At 39.9% G+C, this 22,725-nt stretch overlaps 1 protein-coding gene across 5 annotated transcripts in view; it reads right to left on the bottom strand.

Moving 5' to 3' along the window:
• Window positions 1-22,725, bottom strand: part of DYM (dymeclin) — a 249,280-nt gene that overhangs the window by 53,175 nt on the left and 173,380 nt on the right. For 4 of the 5 annotated variants that reach the window (XM_035903104.1, XM_035903102.1, XM_035903103.1 and 1 more), the window contains one exon: window positions 19,524-19,626. In XM_035903104.1, the coding sequence (XP_035758997.1) occupies window positions 19,524-19,626 (103 nt within the window). Of the gene's footprint in view, window positions 1-8,189; window positions 8,476-19,523; window positions 19,627-22,725 lie in introns of those variants that run through there. The other variant, XM_035903105.1, reaches the window with a different exon arrangement.

Here is a 22,725-nt window from a genome sequence, read left to right as displayed (position 1 = left end):
AGCCTCCCTTTAGGTACTGGAAGGCCGCAATCAGGTCTCCCCGTAGCCTTCTCTTCTCCAGACTGAACAAGCCCAACTGTCTCAGCCTGGCCTCACAGGAGAGGTGCTCCAGCCCTCGGATCATTTTTGTAGCCCTCCTCTGGACCCGTTCCAACACTTCCATGTCCTTCTTGTGCTGAGGGCTCCAGAGCTGGACGCAGTACTCCAGGTGAGGTCTCACCAGAGCTGAGTAGAGGGGCAGGAAGTGCACAGGCAACCTTAATCATGGCCTTGCTTCGTTCTGAGCCCTTAACTGTGACGCCTCGCTTTAATTCTTCGCGTATAATATTTTCAGTTAGTTCCCTCCCCTCGCCAACAAAATCTGTAAACATGAAACATAAAATCTTGGCGAATCAACCACTTCCTTCATGATGCAGATAGGACTTTGGCAATTTTGTCAGCAATGGAAAACGAAAAGGATACACATTCCATATACTTAAGACATATCAAAAAGACTAAAAATGCTGAATTAACCCCCAAAAGACAGCTCCTGCCATTCTTCTTTTTACCAGGGAGAAACAAGGAGGAAAAATTTGGCAAACTGTTCCAGTTCCATTGGCTGCATCCATAAAAAGTCAGGTTGAAGGGACAGCTTCAGTTCCTTTTCCTTTCCGATTTTTTTCAGCTAGCTTTATACATGCTCAGGAATACTTCAAATGATTATGGCTTTGGACATTGAGTAGTTGGCTCTTCCATGCCTGCCTGTAACGCAGCTATTATAAACTCCAGGGTGATGTACTCTTTTGTATGGAATAGACAAGTTGACACTCCAGGGAATTTCACCTTGATAACATAATTTAACAACATCCACGATTATAATGATGTAAACTTCCCTTTCCTCTTTACAGGGGAATTTCTGCAGTTAAGTAGTTTCAAATAATTTACTTTATTTTTAGTTACTTTAAGAGAAGCATATGTATCTTGTTTGTATTAGCTTTGGGGAGCTGCCAAGAGCCGTCTGAATTTCCTGCATTTTCAGCAGAAAAGAAAACCTTCAACAAAATAAACTCGCTCTGCCAAAGGATTGGGAGAGCAGAGGGTGAAGAAGGAAGCATACAAGAAAGCTGCTCTTACACTCAATGCGCAAACGAACTTCAAAGCCAAGCCTTTGGTGACAGAAATCTTATCTTCATCTATTTTACTGGCGTATACTCTTTGGCTGTTCTATGTCAAACCCAGATAACTTTTGGCCACAATGTTGAATTGTGGGAAAGTAGGTATTAAAGTGAAAAACTGCAGGGCTTATGGTAAATATAACCTCAAAAAGTAACCCTGGCATCTCTGATCGCTGCTTAGAAATGAAAGTAGAGCTGTCACACCGGAGCAAAGTTTGTTGCCCAACGCTTTAATAAATAAACCTACCATCCCAACGCTCGCTATCACTGCCTTCCTGAACAACTGAGTAAGCTGAAAGAGCAGGTTTTCAGCAACATCGCACCGTTTTGTCAAGCCAGCCCATGCAGTAATACAACATATCCGAAGAGAAACACAACGCTTTCAGCCCGTATCACGATGGAAACCTCCAGGACAGCTTGTGACAAGGCCACAGTAGAGGAAATGCCGTGGTGGTGTGTCCTGTCCCGGAGGAAACAGCCCGGGAGCAGTTTGCTCCAAGGGAAAACATGCCGACCGACACCTGCCAAGGTAGCAAACCCAACTGCTTCGCTACTCCATAAACCTGTTTGCCACAGGTTTTGACTTCAATAGCTACTGCCCAAGAAAACATAAAGCTGTTTCTGACAACACGTATATAGCCAAGGGAAGGTGCAGATACTTTATTGGCACTTCGCAGGCGACTTCACCATACCACGTTTATTATTCGGCCAACCTACAGCTAATCCACAACTCATCTCCTGGTCAGCCCTTCACCTTCATCTCTTCTTCCATCCATGCCCTTGCTATCTTCGAAATTCCAATCCTAAAACAATACACGTTGAAATACTTGAACTTACCCCTATCCCCCTACAAAGTCAGGTTCCCAAATCAATCAAAAATTTCTAGACATTGGCCTAAATTCCTTCAGTGCTTTATTGGTTCTTGGTGATGCTTCACTCTCTTCGCACTGTGCACATTCTACCCGTTTACTAAGGGGTTTACAACCGGGAAATCTGGTTTATTTAATTCTTGTACTGCATTTCCCTGTGTGAAATTAATAGTGGCATGGGAAGTTAACTGGCAAACAGTTTTAAGTCCTTCACTGAATGAACAGCGAAGTCTATTCTGTCTTTTCAAAGAGGATCTCTTCTGGCAGCATGGCAAAACCTCAGGAGGAGGGATAGACACTGACTCCACGTGATGGTCTGGTTTTTAGGGAGATGTGACCTAGAGGTGTCTCGCTTCCCGAGGGAATGCTACAACTACTAAGCTATTCTATAAGTAGGGCTGCTCTGCTTTAAAAGGAAAGAACGAGCAGCCATCTGGACCCAAAAGGATGGAGAGGCACCTAAGCGCAGGAGAGATGCAGGCTTTGGCATTTTTGTGAGACTGGGATTCAGGATCACGACTGCAGAAGGTGCTCAGTTCCAGAGAGCAGGACTTCAGATAGTCTCCCTCTTTGGCATTTCATCCCAGCGTCCTGGCTTTTCCAAACTCCATTCTTGGGACCCTCCCATATCTAATTCAAGAGCTGAATTCCATCCTGGAAAGCAAAGGGGTGACAAGTCTCCTTCGCCAGTAACTTCCAAGGACGGCAAAATGACAAATCAACTATACAGATAAAATAAAATTATTTTCACCCCAACCAGCTTAGGGAAAGTAAATGACTATGGAAGGTGTTTACTGAAGGTCTAAGCCCACCAAGAAGCTCCAGCATAAGGGGATCCACTACACTGCCCAAAATACCGGACGGTCACCAGACAGGGGCTCCAATGCTGTCCATGCAAGAACACAGCATTTCCAAAACACATGCAACCGTGACAACAAAATGCAAATATTATTTAGTAGAACTAAACCCGATCATTTTCTAAGGTCCCACAAAACCTGGGAGGCAACTGTTGCTAGGGAAATGACAAAGTTCATCATAAGAAAATTAAAGTTAAAACCGTGAATCTGTATTTTTCTCAAGTCATGCTTGAAATAATAATGAAGTTTTCTTGCTGTTGAAAGGAAATGGAGAATTCTCCGTTTATCCTTGAAACGAAGCAGTATTCCCTAAAGGCATGGGAAGATTTTGTTTAGTTTGACTGGTAGAACAGGAAAGGACAAGTTCCATATGCAACCCCAGCTCCACCATGCAAAGCTAAATAGATCCTCACGATACAAGCTTTAATTAACAGAACCTGTCTACCTTGAGTAGAGTTCAAGGACTTTAAAGATGTTACTCAAGTGAAAAAGTTTCTGATTCCAGCACTCCACAGGCAGCTTAGCTGTAAAATGTCACCAGCAAAACTGTTCGGAGGTGTTATGCAGTAATTACCGCTACGTGAACTGAAACTTCAACACTTCCTTATTAATTTTCTGGGGTTTTTTTAAGTGCACGGCAGGTCTTATATAACACTCACATAGCATTTCACATTTTTGCATTTAATACATAAATGGCTACTTCATGCAACCTCTAGATCCAAAACTCTATTCCTTAAAGATGACTTCTGAATAACCCCTTTGAAGGAAGCGGTCCTCCAAAAAGGAACAAACCTAACATTTTTTGCAGGAAGGTATGGTTGCTAACATATGCACGGATGTTTCTGGTTTAGTATGTACGTAAGTCCAGACTTAAGAACCCTTATCATATCTTTAACGCTTGTTTGGAATGGGTTCTTATCCTTTTCATCCTATGTGATCTTTAACTGAAGTACAGAAGCCCTTCTTTCTATCATGAAGAAAAATCAGATGGAAAAACATTACGTCTTGCAAAAAGATAGGAAAAAGACCAATTAGCAATTTTAACCAAACAGTTTTCTTCACATTTTCCTTTCACACCTCCCAAACTTTCCTCCATACAGTACGCCACAGTTACAGGAATGTAATTTATGCACCAGTTCCTTATAGCCCCAGCATCATCTCTGACTATATTATCAACTATTTTCTTTGCCCTCGGTATTATATTTGGCAGTAACAACTATGAGACTTGTTGCAAAATATATATCCGTCTAAGGGCATATTTCCAACCAACCAACTGCTGTCATTCAAGAAAATCACCGAGTGCTACAGATTTTGCAGACCTATCTTCAGTGTCTAAGCAATTTTAATTGAGGAAGTCTCAAAACTCACTGAATAAATACCAATCCCTCGCTAAAGCTGTCGACTGCACAGAAGCTGAACTCGGAAGTTCTCCACTGGTTCCTCACTGATTAGATAATGTGGTTTGGCATCTTTGCCATGACATTTGAAAACCATCATTGTTTTGGAACTATGGCAGTTGTCAAACACTGAAGGTACCATCTGAATAATTTTGACCCTACTTAAGAGAAGAAACATCACAACCAAGACTGTGGAATCCAAGTCCTCAATAATGACCACTGATTGCATCTGGTTTCCATAATTTCCATACTTTCCAAGCAGAAGACCCGGTCCTCATGACGTACAGGATGTCAGTGGGAAAAGTCAGTGCTACTCTCCATACAGCATACAGTCAGCGGCCAAAGGACTCTCTGTTTTTGCCCTTTGGGTGAAAATTGCTATTGACATTTCTGTGGGTGGCATAGAATAGAATCATACAATCGTTTAGGTTGGAAAAGCCCTTTCAGATCCCCCAGCCCAACCATTCCCCTACCCCTGCCATCCCACCCCCAAACCCTGGCCCTCAGCACCTCATCTGCCCGGCTGTTAAATCCCCCCAGGGCTGGGGACTCGACCCCTTCCCTGGGCAGCCCCTTCCAGTGCCTGACAGCCCCAAGGGGAAGGAATTGTTCCCCATGGCCAACCTCACCCTGCCCTGGCACAACTTGAGGCCGGTGCCCCTCGTCCCATCGCCCCTTCCCTGGGAGCAGAGCCCGACCCCCCCGGCTCCCCCCTCCTCTCAGGCAGTTGTAGGCAGCGATGAGGGCTCCCCTCAGCCTCCTCTGCTCCAGGCTGAACGCCTCCAGCTCCCCCAGCCGCTCCCCAGCAGCCTGGGGCTCCAGACCCCTCCCCAGCTCCGCTGCCCTTCCAGCAACGCAACGTCTTTCCTGTAGTGAGGGGCCCAAAACTGAAAGAAAGTCAGAAGGAGTTTGCAGAGCAGACATGTCACATCAGTACCATTTGGGGAATGTCAAGGAGGTGAGGGAAGCTGTGTTACTGCTGAGACCACCCGGTATTCCTCCTGTGCCTGAGCAGTGTAAGACTCCTACTCTACTCAAACAAGAAAAAATCACCGCAAAGGTAAATCAAGTTAAATAAGCCATTAAAAGAAAATCACCATAAAATAAAACTGTAGATGGCCTCCTAATAATCTCAGCCAAGTTTAATAGTAATGATGATAATAACGGTTGATTTAGCTGGTTGCCGTTCATACAGACGTTGACAGTGTGCAGAAAGAAAACTTTTGATGATGGTGCAGCATTCTTTGCATTTTGTAGCTGCTTAAATACTAACAGGGCATGATAAAAAATGTCAGGTCTCAGATGACAGGCACTTGATAAGGGATCACGGTACAAGATTCCCAAACTCCCATGAGCAGGAATATGCTGCTTTACAGCCATCATTTTACCCCAGAGCTGAAGATAACTCACGGAGAGGGCTTTTATTTCTTCAGAGGTATTAAGATACAGCAGCATGGTTAGAAAAGTAATTCAGAAATACAACACTTTAGGAGACTGCTTGGCATACATACTCTACTAATTCTTGTAGTAATGTTAAATATTTTGAAAATTAAAGGGTTAGATAAGCAAAGATGTGAGAAACCTACCACGTTAAAAGCAAAAATGGCATTATTGATCTTTCAAGTGGTTTGCAGTCTAAAGGATCTATAGGTAAGCCCTTTTAAAATAAAATAAAGTATAAGAAAGTGTTTTTACTAGTCACCGCCAACAGTAGTATAATTTTTTCTATTAAGATGGGTCTGAAAAATCACCATAACCAAATTTCAAGAGCTGTTCTCGCAGACTGAATAAAATGCAAATAGAAGGAGACGAGCAACAGCCTGATAGCAGGGTTAGCAAACCAAATCCATGGAGTAACTTTTAGATTCAATGTTGTTTTTACTACATTCCATCTTATTTTTCAAGTGTGTTCCCCTGGACGCTGCATCCATTCTGATAAACACAGAAGCTGATGACCACTGCTCTGCTTTCCTGCCAAATGGTCTGGAAGCACACAGTGGCTTCGGCCTGAACGCTGAAAAATGAACCTTTAACTGAGATTTGGAAACCCCAAACCTCACAGAAAATAATTCCAGAAGCCTGCGCACAGAGGTAGCCCCTATAAGCAGCCCAGAAGGCCAACCGTACTCTGGGCTGCATCAGGAGAAGCGTGGCCAGCAGGTCGAGGGAGGTGATTCTGTCCCTCTACTCAGCTCTGGTGAGACCTCACCTGGAGTACTGCGTCCAGCTCTGGAGCCCTCAGCACAAGAAGGACATGGAACTGTTGGAACGGGTCCAGAGGAGGGCTACAAAAATGATCCGAGGGCTGGAGCCCCTCTCCTATGAGGACAGGCTGAGAGAGTTGGGCTTGTTCAGTCTGGAGAAAAGAAGGTTACGGGGAGACCTGATTGCGGCCTTCCAGTACCTAAAGGGAGCCTATAGGAAAGATGGGGAAAATCTTTTTAGTAGGGCCAGCTGTGTTAGGACAAGGGGAAATGGTTTTAAACTAGAACAGGGTAGGTTCAGGCTAGAGGTAAGGAAGAAATTTTTTACAATGAGGGTGGTAAAACACTGGAACAGGTTGCCCAGAGAGGTAGTGGAGGCCCCATCCCTGGGAACATTCAAGGGCAGGTTGGATGGGGCTCTGAGCAACCTGATCTAGATAGCAGTGTCCCTGCTCACTGCAGGGGGGTTGGACTAGATGACCTCTAGGGGTCCCTTCCAACCCTAAACATTCTATGATTCTATGATTCTATGATTCTAAGATGCTATTTTTTTCAAATGCTGAAGAAAGCCACTCTTGATACAAATATGGAAAAAAAAAAACCCTATATTATGCAAACAAATAGAACTTGCTGAAATATTTATGAAGTCTCATCCAATTGGGGACAAAATTTTGTGTCAGTGACAGACATGGGCAAGATGAGAGATCACCGTGTTTGAAAGACAGAGAAACTCTGGTGTGTATTGGACATCCATCCTGGAGTCAGTCAACCGTTCCTCACCAAATAGCGAGTGAAATACTTGTTTGCTACATGCCGGAGAGGTTAAAAACATTAACTTTTTTGCACGTTATCCTTCACAAGATTCAGCTGCATCACAGGATCCCATAACCTTACCTGAAATACCTAATTTTACATGAAAAAACTCTAGGTAGTGCCATGAAAAGGACGGAACGGGATTTATACGACGATGTAATGGGAGACAAACATCGTGGACCAAAGATTTTAGTCGATAGCTGTTAATATTACGGATTCCTAGAACATTCATTTTGCTTTTGTTGTTTAGCAAGGCCGTGACTAAACCGCATATACAGAAAATAAGGCTGACTTCAGTCTTCTGGATCTATAGTACTATCACCTTTCATCTACTGTAAAGTACCTGAATCCAGAAAATTTACAGATTTTAGATTTGTTTCCTTATGATTCAAAGACAGCTATGCCGTTCATAGACCTTATTTTACCTCCTCTTTAGCAATCCCAAATTTCCAATTTCCTCACCAAAATCCTATGAGCAATTATGATTGTTTTCCTAGAAATTAAGCTAAGTTTTCTAACGAATTCTAATTAACAGAGCCCACCACAAGGTAAGATGGCTAATTTGTTGTGGAATAATAATTTTGTATTTCAGAAAAAGTCAGTGAAACTTTTTCCCAAGGCAATGTGACACGACTCTTCCTATCGCCTCCATTTATCAAAACCTAAAAGACTAGTGTGGGAATGGGAAAACTTGTCATTATTTCTTCAGATAATTTTTCTTTTCCTGCCATGAGTAAGCATCTGAGTGCCATGGATAAGTTGCTGGTGAGTAGCTTAAAGACCTGCCTTTAGGAACTGCCACATCCATTCTCTTTTCATTTTACCTGGAGGGAGATACTTAAGATTTTGATCCTTATTGAAATGAAAAAATTAAATCTAACCTGTAACGTTACAATCCATCATCTCTTCTCTAGAATAGGATGGGGTTGGTTTTTTTGTTATTAGTAAACAGTTTCTTTAAGGTCAAGAGTATGGGTTAGCACGCACACAAATGCTGGAGTGGAACAGGCTCTGTACATGCTGTACCAGCTTGATATCAAGAAAAATGAAGCAGAACACAGTGTCTTTGAAGAAGATGTCATATACTTCAGTAGCAGACCACAGCTCACTCGGCTTGGGCTCAAGCCTAAATATGTACAAGAGCAGTTCTGGAAAACCTCCACCACATTCCAGTAACGTATCTGAAGGGCAATAAAAAAAAAAAAAAAATAAAAAATCTTATTCGTCTCAACTTTGTTTCAGAGCAGCGTAGGTAATCACAGACATCTCCCAACAGCGCTGGGGATAAGAATATAGCAGGATTAAATAACGGTAATATATTAGAGTCTTTTCGCGTTATGAATGTTTTAAAAGAGACTTCCCTGAAATGGCTTTATGTTTGGTATGACACTGGCAAAAAAACAGATGTAGAATATGACTATCAGCTTTTTGTCTTGTTTTTTAAAATTTCTTTCCCCCTTGAAAGGCATGAGAAAATTTTATGTTGGTGTAAATCAAGGCAAAAAAATAAAAAAAATAAAAAGAGTATTTATTTATGTCTTAATCCAAAACCCATCCTGCTGTTGCTTTAAAATTAAAGCTGCAGGGTTAAACCCTCAAAAGCCAGACATCAGACCGAAAACACGGGCTTCCCGTTATCCCACTGTACATGTGATAAGGTGCAATTTAATTACATGTTCACGTAACTATCATCACAGAGAGCCCATTAGCCATCACGCTTGTATCGAGCTCATAGCATGTTAAGAATTTATACTTTTTTGTCCAGTTTCTGGGTTATTGTTCCCATAATTAACCAATTCTGTGGAAGAATTCCTATTTACAAAAACCGATTTAGCGTATGAAATGTGCAATGTATTCCTCTCTCGCTTAGTTCCTAAACGACAAAGAAATGAGAAATTTAAGAGAAATCGCTGGTTACATGAAAGGGAAATAAAAGTTTATCTTTCCAATTATGCCTGTGAAAAACATTAGGGCGACTTTACAGAATTCAATAAACATGAAAACCAGAGATTCTTCTAAATTTCTATTTCTTCTAAATACAGTCTCCACATGTTTTGATAGGTTTCTCACAAAGTTATTCCACAGAGAACAAGAATCCACCATTGTCAGTAGGGATAAAAAAAACTTTTAAAATTATATATTCTGCGTGTCTTTAATGCAGCTTTTCAGGCCAGGCGATGAGGAAATCAGTTTTCAATAAGTGGCTTATTTTGCTCCATGTGATGCTTCTCACATGCCCAGCCCTGGCAGGGTATTTTTGGGGTTGAATTTCAGCCTGTATCAATTATTTTCTTTCTCCAACCCTTTTTCACTTTATACCAAGCCTACCTTTCAATCTTCTTAGACTCAATCTCTTTAAAATATTCTCCTTTCCTTCATCCCATCGTTTGGTCCCCTGGCCACCCACACTGGCAATTAGCAGCAGTTAATCTGCATGACTTTTTAGGTAATATTAACAACAGCCATGAGCTGAATTTGCCCTCAGTGAGCCAGTGCAATAGTTGGTCAGGGGGATAACACCTCTCCAAGAAGATAAATTGTAAATTGATGAGACTGTCCTTCTGTATCTTGGACATAACTGGAATAAATGTGGCTCTGTCGAGGTCAAAAATGGTCCCGTTTTTAACTTCATGTTTCAGTTCAGCCAGTTTTGAGGAGCAATTTGACAGGTGAACAATTTCATGCATGATTTTATTGACAGTCTGAAGCACACTTTCTTCCTCTTATCATCTTTTTCAAAATCATTAAGTCTTGATTTACCTTCATTTCTCTTATTTTCTCTGGCCGAATTTCCAATTCCAAACCATAGATATCTGCAATGAAGGAATCTAAAGAGCTACATTACGCTACTTTAAAAAATATTTATTTACTACCCTTTGATATAAATGGATCGATTATTTTTGTAGCAACAACTAAGAGAGTTCCCAAACCTCACTGGTTAGTCCATAAGCGTCCCTGTAAAATATGAAGAGAAGAAGCTGGGAATAGTAGGCGCAACATCAAAAAGTTCTCACGTTTCACCAATATCTCATCTAGAAAAAGTAGCGTAAAAGGATTCCAATTCCAATTAAGTATTTAGTACCAAACAGCCTAAAAGGGTCTGAACAGACTTCCTTCTGCATCCATTTCCTTTACTTTATATGGCTGCATGTTTAAAAAAAGAATTACTGAGATGTTTATAACATATGGTAACATACTTCTGGTTTTTAAGCACTACATTTTTCAATCAAAACCTTGCTTTAGGAACACTAGAAGTTTGTTTTACTACATTGTTGAAATACATAGCAGTTACAAAAATAAATCCTGCTCTTTGGAGAGCTACTGCACTGGGTTTTTCTGTTTGTCTATGGAGGTTTGACAAAGCCCAACCATCCAGAGCAATCAACTTCTCCTGAAAAGCTTTGAACAACCCACTTGTATGAAGGAGGCAGCAGGAAAAGCGTCTACAGACCAAATCGGCAAAGAAAGATGCTTCAGTACTGTTACTTTTTTCACCCAAGCACTTCAACATTCGTCATTAGTTTGAATTGAGCAAACGTTGGCTTACGAAGCAGTAATAAACAGTATTTACAGAGGCTTGTGAAGGCTTTCTCTGACTATACCACACATTCTATCTACAGCTTATGCTGTATCACACCTCAAGCCCGTCTAAAATCCCAGTACTGCATCAGGTTCCCAGCTCACTCAAACGTGACACAAGTAGATGCACCGGTGAAAAACCAGCGTACAAAAGTCTACTGCTTAATTTGGGGAGGCACGAGGGCACCCTGAGATAGCGCTCATCCATTTCTGAAACAAGCTCTCAACTTCTTTAAGCTTAATCATCTTCTCCTTTAAGGACTCTTGTTTAAGTGGTCTTATCAAAACCACGGCTTTTGAGTATGAAAATGCAAACAAATGCTGTTATTTATACCCTTTAGTGCAAAATAATGACAATGCCTTAAACCTATATAATTACTAAAAGTGGAAAGTAAGTAAAAAATTATGATCTTCATGTCTGGCTTTCTTCAAATGTGTGTAATGGCCAAAGTAATGAACTTTTAAAAAGACTTCAGTAGGTATTTGTATTGCTGATGTCAGAAGTTCTTCCCACTTACTCCAATTTGTTCCCATGTCTCATAAATCTGAAGAATGAAAGATTTTCGAGAAAAAAAAAAAAAAGATAGTAATTTCACCCTTATTTCCCCAAATATTGAGAAATTCTAAGTGAAATGAAGCTTAATGCCATCTGTATAACACAAATACCAGACACCAGTGAGACTTTTGTGGAACTCCTGAACAATGAAAGAACAACATGTTTTTGAAGAACATCTTCCTGATGATCTTCAATATTTTTTGTCCAAAAATCCTTCAACAACAAACACATTATTAAAGCCACAATAATGCCAAGACCAACTGCAAGTAACTATCAGTCCTTCAAACTAAAATACAAAAGTTTAAATAGAGTGAACTTCACCAACGTCTTTATCGCAAAATTTTAGGGTAGTTTGTTCTTTCTGTTTAAGGATACTTTATGCAGCTTTTTCTCAGGAAAGTGTCTGATTCATTTCAAGGAAAGAACTGATTAAGGATTCAGACAGAACTGCAGAATTTGGCTATCACTCAATACAAAGGCTTGCTTTAGATTTGGGTTAGGTTGGTTATTTCAGCCTATTCTGAAATCGCTATTTTTTTCCGATATAAAAATAGGGGGATTAGGTAGGAGTAATATTCTTTAAACTAAAATATAATTCATCTGAAGGAGGGTATGACTAATATTTAGAAAATGTATTTATAGGTCTCTGGCTCAATACTGGAGACAGGCATACCCAAGAATAACCCGATACTGCAAATGTCACTTCTGCTCATGAGCCATCAACTCAGAGTAATCAAAAAGAAGGTAATTTAGTACAAAACAAGGTGATTTTCCTATTAAATTCAACTTCAATTGCTAGAATCCATGTACCATACAAAAACATCAAAGTATTATATTAGTTTACCATCAACTACCTTCAGTAAAGAAAATACTAAAGAAAAATTTCTTGTATAATCATATTTTAGGTTTATTACAGTAGAAAACAAAAGGATCTAAAATCCACACACAAAAATGAAGTTTTTTAGACTATTAACCATGCATGGCTAACGCAATCAAAAAATCTTACCGAGTTACTTAGTGACATAAAAAATGGAGGAAAATAAAGACAAAAAGAGTATTGAAGACATCTAGCCAGTGCTTTTGGTGAAAAGTAGGTGGATTCTGAGTTTTGAAGAAACATTATGATAAGATAAACTACCTTGGCTTTTCCCCCCCCTAGCATTTGTCAAATATGGACATATCTCAATTAGGAGTCTTGATTTAATTTGGTAAAAAATTCCCATTCTGCCAATGGTGTATTCAGTTCTACAGCTGAACAACTCATACACATTTTGTACATTCAGAACAGTTACCACTAAGCAGTATTTTTACAGACAACCAGCTAAACAACATTAATTGCATCATACTAACTCTATTATGGCTGACCAGTTTATTTGGAAGCGGGTTTAATTTCATTTCGGCATCATTACTAAAGCCATCAGATGATGATCACAGGGAAGATTTCCCATTTCTTCGCGATAGCACGCACTTATAGGAAAACACTTATGTCCGGTGGTAGAGTTCTGCATTAAACCAGTTCTTTAGATAATTAAAAATATTCGATAGACCTGCAGCATCTTTAATGTAACATTAGATACGTAAGCAGAGACCATATTATAGGACCCCAAACCATCAGAACGTTTATTTACAGTTCAAATATTGTTCACATCAATAGGGAATGAAATACTTGCTACATGCCGGAGAGGTTAAAAACATTAACTTTTTTGCACGTTATCCTTCACAAGATTCAGCTGCATCACAGGATCCCATAACCTTACCTGAAATACCTAATTTTACATGAAAAAACTCTAGGTAGTGCCATGAAAAGGACGGAACGGGATTTATACGACGATGTAATGGGAGACAAACATCGTGGACCAAAGATTTTAGTCGATAGCTGTTAATATTACGGATTCCTAGAACATTCATTTTGCTTTTGTTGTTTAGCAAGGCCGTGACTAAACCGCATATACAGAAAATAAGGCTGACTTCAGTCTTCTGGATCTATAGTACTATCACCTTTCATCTACTGTAAAGTACCTGAATCCAGAAAATTTACAGATTTTAGATTTGTTTCCTTATGATTCAAAGACAGCTATGCCGTTCATAGACCTTATTTTACCTCCTCTTTAGCAATCCCAAATTTCTAAGATAAATATGGAGTCCTTGCATATAAAAGACAATTTCTTCCTAGGGACTGAATGAAATGGGGGAACCTTTCAACATCTACCCGAGCATAGGGGGGAGATTAGGTTAGTTCTCTGTTGGAGAAACTAAAATGAAGGACTATTTATTAAGTACTTGCAGCTTTGAATATAATCAACTGTAATAACAAGATACAAGTTACAAAAAAATTCTTTCTGTTGAAACTACTTTTGTAATACTGCTTTTTAATAACCCTCATAATGGCCAAATTAGAAGGACCCCAACTGAAGTCACTGATCCCACATAAAACAAACATTGCTTTTTCTTCTTAGCTTTGTTTTACAAGCTACATTATTTCCAGATGACGCTTGAGGGGCCTAGGAGTTTCAAGAATTAGATGCTTAAATATACAGCTGCTTTCTATTTACCATATAAATCAAGGATAAATCAAAGAAGAATCTAAATATTGGACTTCATTTAGCCCATTATGGAGCACAAACTGGAAGGCAAAGAAAAAAGAAATATAGAAATCTCCTCATCCAAATGCAAAGTTTCATTCTCGTTGTTAAGATGGGTGAAAAACTCATTGATATTTGCCGAATTCCGAGCCTCCATGTAACACCGGCTCCACACAACAGGTAGATTTAACTGGACTGGGAAGGAGCCAGGAAAAGAGTTGGCTCTGACTGGGGACTCTCCCAGTACCACCAGGCTTTACTGCTGCAGCCTTCATATGTATCTGTATCTATCTATCTATAATATATATAAAATATATATAATATACATAATCTATATAAAAATATAGATTATATATATATAAAATCTACACACATAGCTCACTGCATTCATATTCTTTACATTTTTCCCAGCATGCATTTCTTTCTATACCTTAACTAACATAGAAACAGCAGATTTTGGACAGGGGGTTAAAGGTTGGCTCTTCATATATTCACAGGAGTATATTTGTAAATATGAAAAGTCTAACATATGAAAAGTCTAACACTACACTAGCACTGACAAAATTCCCCCACCATCGAAGAGCTGGCTAAGTGACAGTCCTATATATGAAATAATTGGAGAGAACAGCATTAAGTGGGATTATTTTTAGAATTTTTCCTAACACATTGAAGTTTCATCTGGATAGAACAATGCATTTTTTTATAGCCAAAATTTAGAAGGTAAAATAAAGTTAAACTCAAGTAAATTTTAGAATTTTTCCTATGTGGCCAGTAATCATCTTACCTATGCTATTTTCTGTTAATATTATTCCACTAAAGCAGCTGAAGGCTGTTGGTAAAATCCCCATGGTTGGTAGAGAGAAGAACTCCCAGCAGCGAGCAGCGTGGGGTTCTCAGAACCATGACCCCTACCCTGGGTGTTGAGTGATTCTCAAAATGTGCCCCAAGGAGTTTTCATTTAACTACTAAGCCTTCGCGCCCACCACCAGTAAACAAGAGTTTGGGCTCCCACTGCCATAAAATCCCTTGTCCCTGTGTTGCATTAGATGATGTTGAAATAAGTTTAGAAACCAAATCAAAAGCTCTGTATCCAAATCCAGACTCGAGTGAGGATGCATGCCAAACTATTGGAACCTAAAACTATTCCTACTTTTGATTTTTATTTTCCGCAATTTTTGCATTAAGCGCATTTTTTTTTCTTACATCAGCAAGAGAATTCTGAACCTCTGACATAAGCTTGCCAAAATTCAAAATTTAGTCTCTTCTTCTCCATCCCCTCCCTTCCTAGAAATAGTTAAGGAGACTCTCTCATTACCAGCTGTAATATAACGAGCATTGAATTGCTCAAAAATAGTACACAATATTATGACGTCCTTAAAAAGCAGCCGTTTGAGTAGATGGTAGCACCAAGAACAGGTCTGATGTGCTACTTTCCAAGGGAAGTTAGCATGAGTCCAGTTATGCTCTTAAGTATCTATGATTTAACAAATTACATCAGGCTGTAATAAAATTAGAAAGAAAATCATTGATATGTTTACTTAAGTAATTTGTCTTGATTTGAACTGGAAGAAGCAAAATTCTCAACTACTTTATTACCAGTTTGTTTATTAAAAATTTTGGAAAATGCGCTTCAATTGAATGCAAGAAAGCAATAAAAAAAAAAAAAAATCTAACTGGATTTTTCCCATTTCTTCAGTCCTGGAGATACTCGTGGCCAAGGACAACTTGACCAAAGCGTGGTATTTCAAAACAGGTCATTGCTACTATGAAAATAATGTTTAATAATAAAGCTTATTAAACAACCAGTAAACGAAGTAGCATGAGAACTGGTCTAATCAGGGATCCTATCTCCGAGGCAATGATTTGACAACAGGGGGTTCTTCTCCCCGCTGGCTTCTCCATCCTGCTCCGAAATCCCACCACATTGATTGCAGTTTATCAAGGAAAGGAGTAGGAAACTGGTCCAACCTTAATAAATGAAACAACTTGCTCTTTTCTTTTTTAAAGCCCAGAAAACCGCAAGAATAACATAAAAGCCAACCAGGTCAGTTCCTTATTTGACTTCACAGCAAAATATCTGCAGCTTTCTTGGTACACCAGAGACCTGATGGTAGTTTGCAGCCAATACAAAAAAACCCCAAAAAACGTAAGAAACACAGTAAAGGAGGATCCCAATAAATTTTCAACCACCATCAATAATCAGCAGCCTAGGGACTGCACATTTGGTCAAAACCTTCGCTTTTTACAGTAATGGAAACAAAGTAGAGAAGAAACAGTACCACTGCTTGAGCACCCAGAAATGAAGAGATGCCCGTCTCTTAATCTCCATTTGCTCCCTTCATGGGTATGCGTTACGGCACGGGCATACAGTGCCGCAGCCCCGCTCCATCATATGATGTTCACGATGGACAGGGCTTAAAATTCAAGATCAGTGTTGCTGCCTTTTTCCGTCCATATCCCTCCTGGCCCTAGCAAGGAACACACAGTATTCACCATAAATTGTTTTTCAAAGTCTAGTACTCACAAACGAACAGAAAGGCTCAAGAGTGGTGGAGTCCCCATCCCTGGAGGGATTTAAAAGCTGGGCAGCCGAGGTGCTTAGGGCCAGGGTTTAGTGGTGGGATGGCAGGGGTAGGGGAACGGTTGGGCTTGGTGGTCTGAAAGGGCTTTTCCAACCTAAATGATTCTATGATTCTAAGACAAGACTATAAGCCACACCTAGAATAATTTTATGTACGATTTAACCCTTGTGACCTAGGTACGACGTCACTTCACAGAACACAGTAAGAAAAAAAGAATTTATAAATAAAAAGTGAATTAAAAATAATGAAAAATGCGTTTTTAAAACACGTATTTGGTCTAAATGAAACCTGTGAAGAGAATAGCTTACTCAGCAAACCTCCTCCTCTCTAGACATAAACCTGGGCAGAGCAGGCAATCTCAGAATCATCCTTTTCTTTAGCGCCAACCTGGGATACAGTGGTAAAACGGGCTTCAGGACTTCAGACACTTACATTATTTAATTTCCTAGATTCTTCGGTGTTCTTATAGACAACACAAACACGGGCTTTCAGAAGCAGAGTATGCTGAAGTAAATGAAATCTGGCCTCGACTTTTATTTAGTCAACCGCTTATGCCTCAGATTGATCTGGAACATGAGCAGTTTGGAGGAAAAAAAAAAAGGTATGCATAAAAGTAGACATTCTTCTTTCAAAATACAGGCAACACACTTCAGTGATTTTACGCTCCCCTACAGCAATCACTCCAACTGCTGCCCTTCCCCCTCTCTCCCTACATCATACCGACAATAAAAGGGAAGAAATTCAGTGAACTATAAAATAGTTTTCAAGCACCAAATTCATACACACGCTGATATATATATACATACATACACACGCACTTATATGTAAATATATGCCTGTGTGTGTGCACATAGAGATATATTGATTTATACGTGCCCTTTTACAAACACGTGTGTATCGCGCTGTTTTCTTTCCTCTGAACAGCGGCGATGGCAATTTATTTGTCTAGGGAAAAAAAATACATGGGTCTCTTTTCACAAATCACAGTCTGGTTTGGGTTGGAAAGGACCTTTAAAGGTCACCTAGTCCAACCCCCCTGCCATGAGCAGGGGCATCTTCGACTAAATATCAATATCCTCTTTCCGACAACAGGCCAGTACAACTGCAGTCCCCGCCTCAGGGATATAAGTTAGCGTTAAAAATTTCAGCCCTATCCTCTAGGTGTCTGAAGATGCTTGACCGTTATTTAACCAAGACCCCACAATGTCTCGGAGGTTAGTTTCAAAATCCAGCAGTTCCAGCTTAGGGAGCCCTTGTGCCCATAAACCTTGTCCCAGGCGCTCACTCCTACCCCTCTGGGCTGTGATACTTCATGTTATGCAGAACTATCTCAAGATATGATATAGGGTATGTTATGATATGACATATCTCAGGTATGAAAAGCCATCACCTCCACCAAAGCAGCCTCCCTTTGCCCTGGAAGTCAAAGGAAGCACCACAGCTCTCCAGGACAGCTCAGTAAAGATCCACAAGACCACGGGAGGAATTTGAACACATAGCAGTGTAATCACTTAAGCTGGAACCAGGCATGACGCTGGGGTTAATCACCTCTAAGAAATACAGGCCCATGAGCATTATCAATCACAACGCTCGGAAATGCTCGGCGCATCCTAAATACTGCAGTCCTCACAACCGTGGAAGCCCCTATGCCATGAATCCCTAATCCTTGAGAAGCGAATCCATGGGAAAGGGCCACCAAATCCTCTCCAAGGTGTGTGAAGTCTTGGGGGCTTTCAGTTATTCATGCCCACGCAGATGAAAGAGCTTTATCCAGCTTGTGTATCACCTTACCAGGCAAAGGGAAGTGGGATCTCCTGGTCTTTAACCACAAACTAACTCGAGGGGAGTTTTGCTGAAGTGTTTCCAGTTCCAAAAATTAAGGGTCAGATAGCAACTTCTGGGAAAGAAATCAAATGCCCTAAAACCACAGGTGTCGTAAGGAGCTTCACATGAATTAGGGCATGGTGAGGAAGCAGGATCAGGAAAAACCTGAAAGTGATTCATTTGCTCTCTAAACCCGCGTGTCTCTGAATAACAAAATGCCTTTAGTTTGTATGGTATGTGTCAGCAATAAGAACTAAAAGATGCACGTTAAGAAACCGGGTGAGTTAAATTAAATTTAAGTCATTAAACTATTATATCAAATTATCTTTTAAGGTACTTTTATCCTTAATGTTAGAGTAATATGATAGTAAAGTCTCAGACAGACATGTCCTGGAACATGTATTAACACTGAAAATGAAACAGTTGTTACATTTGCATCCTCAAAAATCCAGAGCAATTGATAAATCAACTGGTTTTTTTTTTACACGGTATTGCAGTGAGAGTTCAAATGAGTACAAACCAAAGACACTTCAGTAGTACAAAGGTATTATTCAAGTCCTTGGAAGATGTCTCCTCCTTGTACCGAAACTAGAGATTTTCCAACGAGCCATGCAATTAAATTACAAAATTGTTGCCTGTTTGTGGGTATTGGCTCAGTAAACTGAAGAGGACGGTATGGATCCGTGTTTTCAGCACATACCAATTTGCCCCGTGTCTGCAGGACTCCCCCAAAAGGCTCTCTGGGAATTGTTTCAATCATTTGTAGGCATCTTAACATACTGCAGATGCCAAAGCCCCGTTCTTAAAAATAATGTTTTTAACTGTATGATTTAAATATCCTGAAATACAAATGGCTTGAGAATTGCAAGTTGACAGGGTACAGTAAGTCTCTTGGCTATGAATAGTTGCGGTTTTGTTTTGCCATTTGTAAGTGTAATTTTTTTTTTTTTTAAAGACGTTTCAGACATGACATCATTCATACAGGTTCCTGTATTTTGGTGTTGGTGGTTGCTTAGCTGTCACACATTTTGATAAATCTTTGGAGCTTTAGGGATGTACCACTTTTATTTTGAAGCACCTACTGAAACATGAAGTTTGATACTCACATAATCAGGAAGCGGAGAGTCATTTGAACCGAGGGAACCTCTTAAGGACTGCGTGGCTTGCTCCAGCACTTTGTTGTGTTTTTTAGACAACAAAGAAAATAAACTGGAAAGGAAAAAAAGGAAAAAAAAATTAAAATAAATTCACAATAATGTCCTGAAATAGTTACAACTCTCCAGTCAGAAGAGATGTTTTATTATAAATGCAAACTTGAATACAGATTTTTAAAATGCAAATGCAGGATAGTTATAGAATTTAGTGACCGATTTATTTGTTTAACACCTTGGCTAAGCAACAGAAGAATTTGAATTAGAAGTATTCTATACAATAAATGATGTGAGGAATATCATTATGTTCACAGTTAAATTCTTAGAAGTCAAACTGTAACACAAGGAATGGTATACATGCAATTTTAGTCCGTAACTTGTATGTATTTGCTAAAACACAATTTTTAAGTGCAACACCTCATGCAATATATCCTTAAGCATCTTGTGTAGTATTCATTTCAGTAACCTAATGGCTTAGTGCAGGAAGAAACCAAGTATATGACAGAAGCTCTGGGTATTTGGAGGCTGAGTTTTTGCATTTTACTAACACATATTCTTTCCAAATTTATTTTAGCTTAAGTCAAGGAATCAAGCAATCCCTTAGCTTTAGAAATAATCTATGAAATCAGAGGTCCATATACATCTGTGTCACATGGAGAGGACAAGGAGGAATGGACACAAGTTGCTCCTGGGGAGATTCCAACTGGACATGAGATAAGAGGCAAATTTTTCACAATGAGAACAATCATTGGAATAATCCCAAGAGATGTGGTTGATTCCACCACACTGGACACTTTTAAGACGCAGCTGGACAGGGTGCTGGGCCATCTTGTCTAGGCTGTGCTCTTGCCTAGGAAGGTTGGACCAGATGATCCTTGAGGTCCCTTCCAACCTGGGATTCTGTGATTCTATGATACAGAGAAATAAATACTTTTTTTCATGCATTTTGAAAAAAAGCATGGCAATGACACTCCAGAGGACGCTATAATCTGATATAAAAGGAGAATACAACTTGACTGCAAACATGGAAGGAGAGATGAGAAGAAAGCAGAAGCAGTGGACAAAAGCCACCAGCTTATGCTCAACAGCTTCAAGGAGTCAGATACTTCTGCAAAGCTGCTGGCTACCTCAAGCATGGCTTTCAATTCTGAGATAACCCACTTTCCCTCCTCCCCAAATTGGTACAGGTCATACGTTTTAAGGATTTCTGTATTTAAAAACATTCTTCTGGCTTCTTTTGGGCGCGTTACAGGACTCCTATCAAGCTTTCCCAGGATGACTGTGTTGGTCCTTAGAGGGTAAAAAGGCTGCTGTGACAAATAAGCACTAACAAAATTCACTAACACCTGAGCATGTTGCTCTCAGAGTTGGTGACACTTGGGACAGTGGCAGACGATTTCTTCCCCAGATCATTTAGAAAATATTAAAACCAGTTTAGTAATTAAAAAATTAAGTGGTAAAATACTACCTCGCTGTTTAGAGTAGATAGTCTTGATTTCTTGGAACTGGAGGACGGCTTCAGTGCTTGGAGGCATGTGCTAGGAAAGCTTTTCTGCCTCAAGAAATGATGCATTTGAAGAAGTTATCTTATTTTTTTTTACTTAAAATATATAATTTATCATGTATTCTTCATAGGCAGTAGATTCCTGAGAGTATCAGGGCTTATCCCCTTGTTGCTAGTGAAGAGCCTCAGTAAAAGGCTTTTCCAGCACTTCTCACCACCACAAGGAATTAGTTACGCTTCTCAAGCCCAAATCTTACCTCTCAAGAGCCAACTCAATAAATTCCACCATCTCCCAACACCTCTTCAGTCATCTATTTCTTAGAACGGAGTAACAGCTTCCTTTTAAGAACAACCTTCACCACACTGAAGGCATCTAACTAACCGGTGTGAAAGCCACTGGGTAGGTTGTACCATCCTCAAGCTTTAACCAGAGTCTGCCAGCACGAGGAATGCGCTCGAGATGGCATGGCTGAAACCAGGGTCGGTACTGCAGCTGCCCGACTCCCAGTCCCACTGGGACACTATTGCTGAGGTGGTGATAATCACAACTGGCCTGATATGGCAAGAACATCGGATGAGATTACAAGACCTCCATGGTGGTTACAAAGGTTGAGAACATTTGGTGTTTTCAGGATAACACAATATATTTGACGTCATGAAAACTGGAATCTTAGTTTTTCCTTCGTGCTATCCACCAGAGCCTCAACAAGACGCGTCATTCAACCTCCCACTAATTCATAGCTATTAGTCAAAACCACTAGAACATTCCCTGTTAAAAAGGGAAGAAGCAACACTGAAATAAAATTTATTAGTAGGCTTTCCATCTTTTCCCCCTCCCATAATCTGCCATTGTATTCACAGACCGAAATTTTTGTTCGAACCAAAATTTGGCTTTGCAAACTGGTCCTTGGTCTGAAACAGCAGCGTTACTTTTCGAATCATTGGTATTTTTGAAGGCTCAGATTCCAGAGATACTGTCATCAGCACCATCTAGTGCTGCGGAAACAGAATAATCGGTTAAAACCAACCTGGTGATGTTTATAGCAGCAAGAACAGGTTAAATCTGGTGTCTGTCTGCTTCAGAAGATACAGATAATTTCACAAAGAGGAATGATTTGGAATAAAAAGCGTTTCCAACTAGTAGATGCTTCTCCGAAATACATAAAGCATTTGGGCTATAAGGGCAATTTAAATATAAGCAAAGAATTGGGATCAGGATTTTGAAGAGTGAATTTATTCAGTACATGTGAAGAGGAAAATGCACACACATTGGTATTCCACATGGAATTGGAATAGTGAAGAGCAAATTTCTCTGGCAGAAACGTAGAGAACTGGGAAAAAGAAGGAGAAAGGAAAAGGACGGAAGACTAGTTCTTTATAGCCTAAATTTAAATATAAGCAAAGAATTGGGATCAGGATTTTGAAGAGTGAATTTATTCAGTACATGTGAAGAGGAAAATGCACACACATTGGTATTCCACATGGAATTGGAATAGTGAAGAGCAAATTTCTCTGGCAGAAACGTAGAGAACTGGGAAAAAGAAGGAGAAAGGAAAAGGACGGAAGACTAGTTCTTTATAGCCTATTTTTGCTTCCTTAAAATATTCCCCCCCCCCCCTTTTTTTTTTAATTTATGTGTCCTTTACCTAAACT

This window comes from Egretta garzetta, unplaced genomic scaffold (genome assembly GCF_000687185.1).
Source record: "Egretta garzetta isolate BGI_Z169 unplaced genomic scaffold, ASM68718v1 scaffold179, whole genome shotgun sequence".
Taxonomy (NCBI): domain Eukaryota; kingdom Metazoa; phylum Chordata; class Aves; order Pelecaniformes; family Ardeidae; genus Egretta; species Egretta garzetta.
Note: the sequence above shows the minus strand (reverse complement) of the source record. Positions and strands in the feature narration are given on the sequence as shown.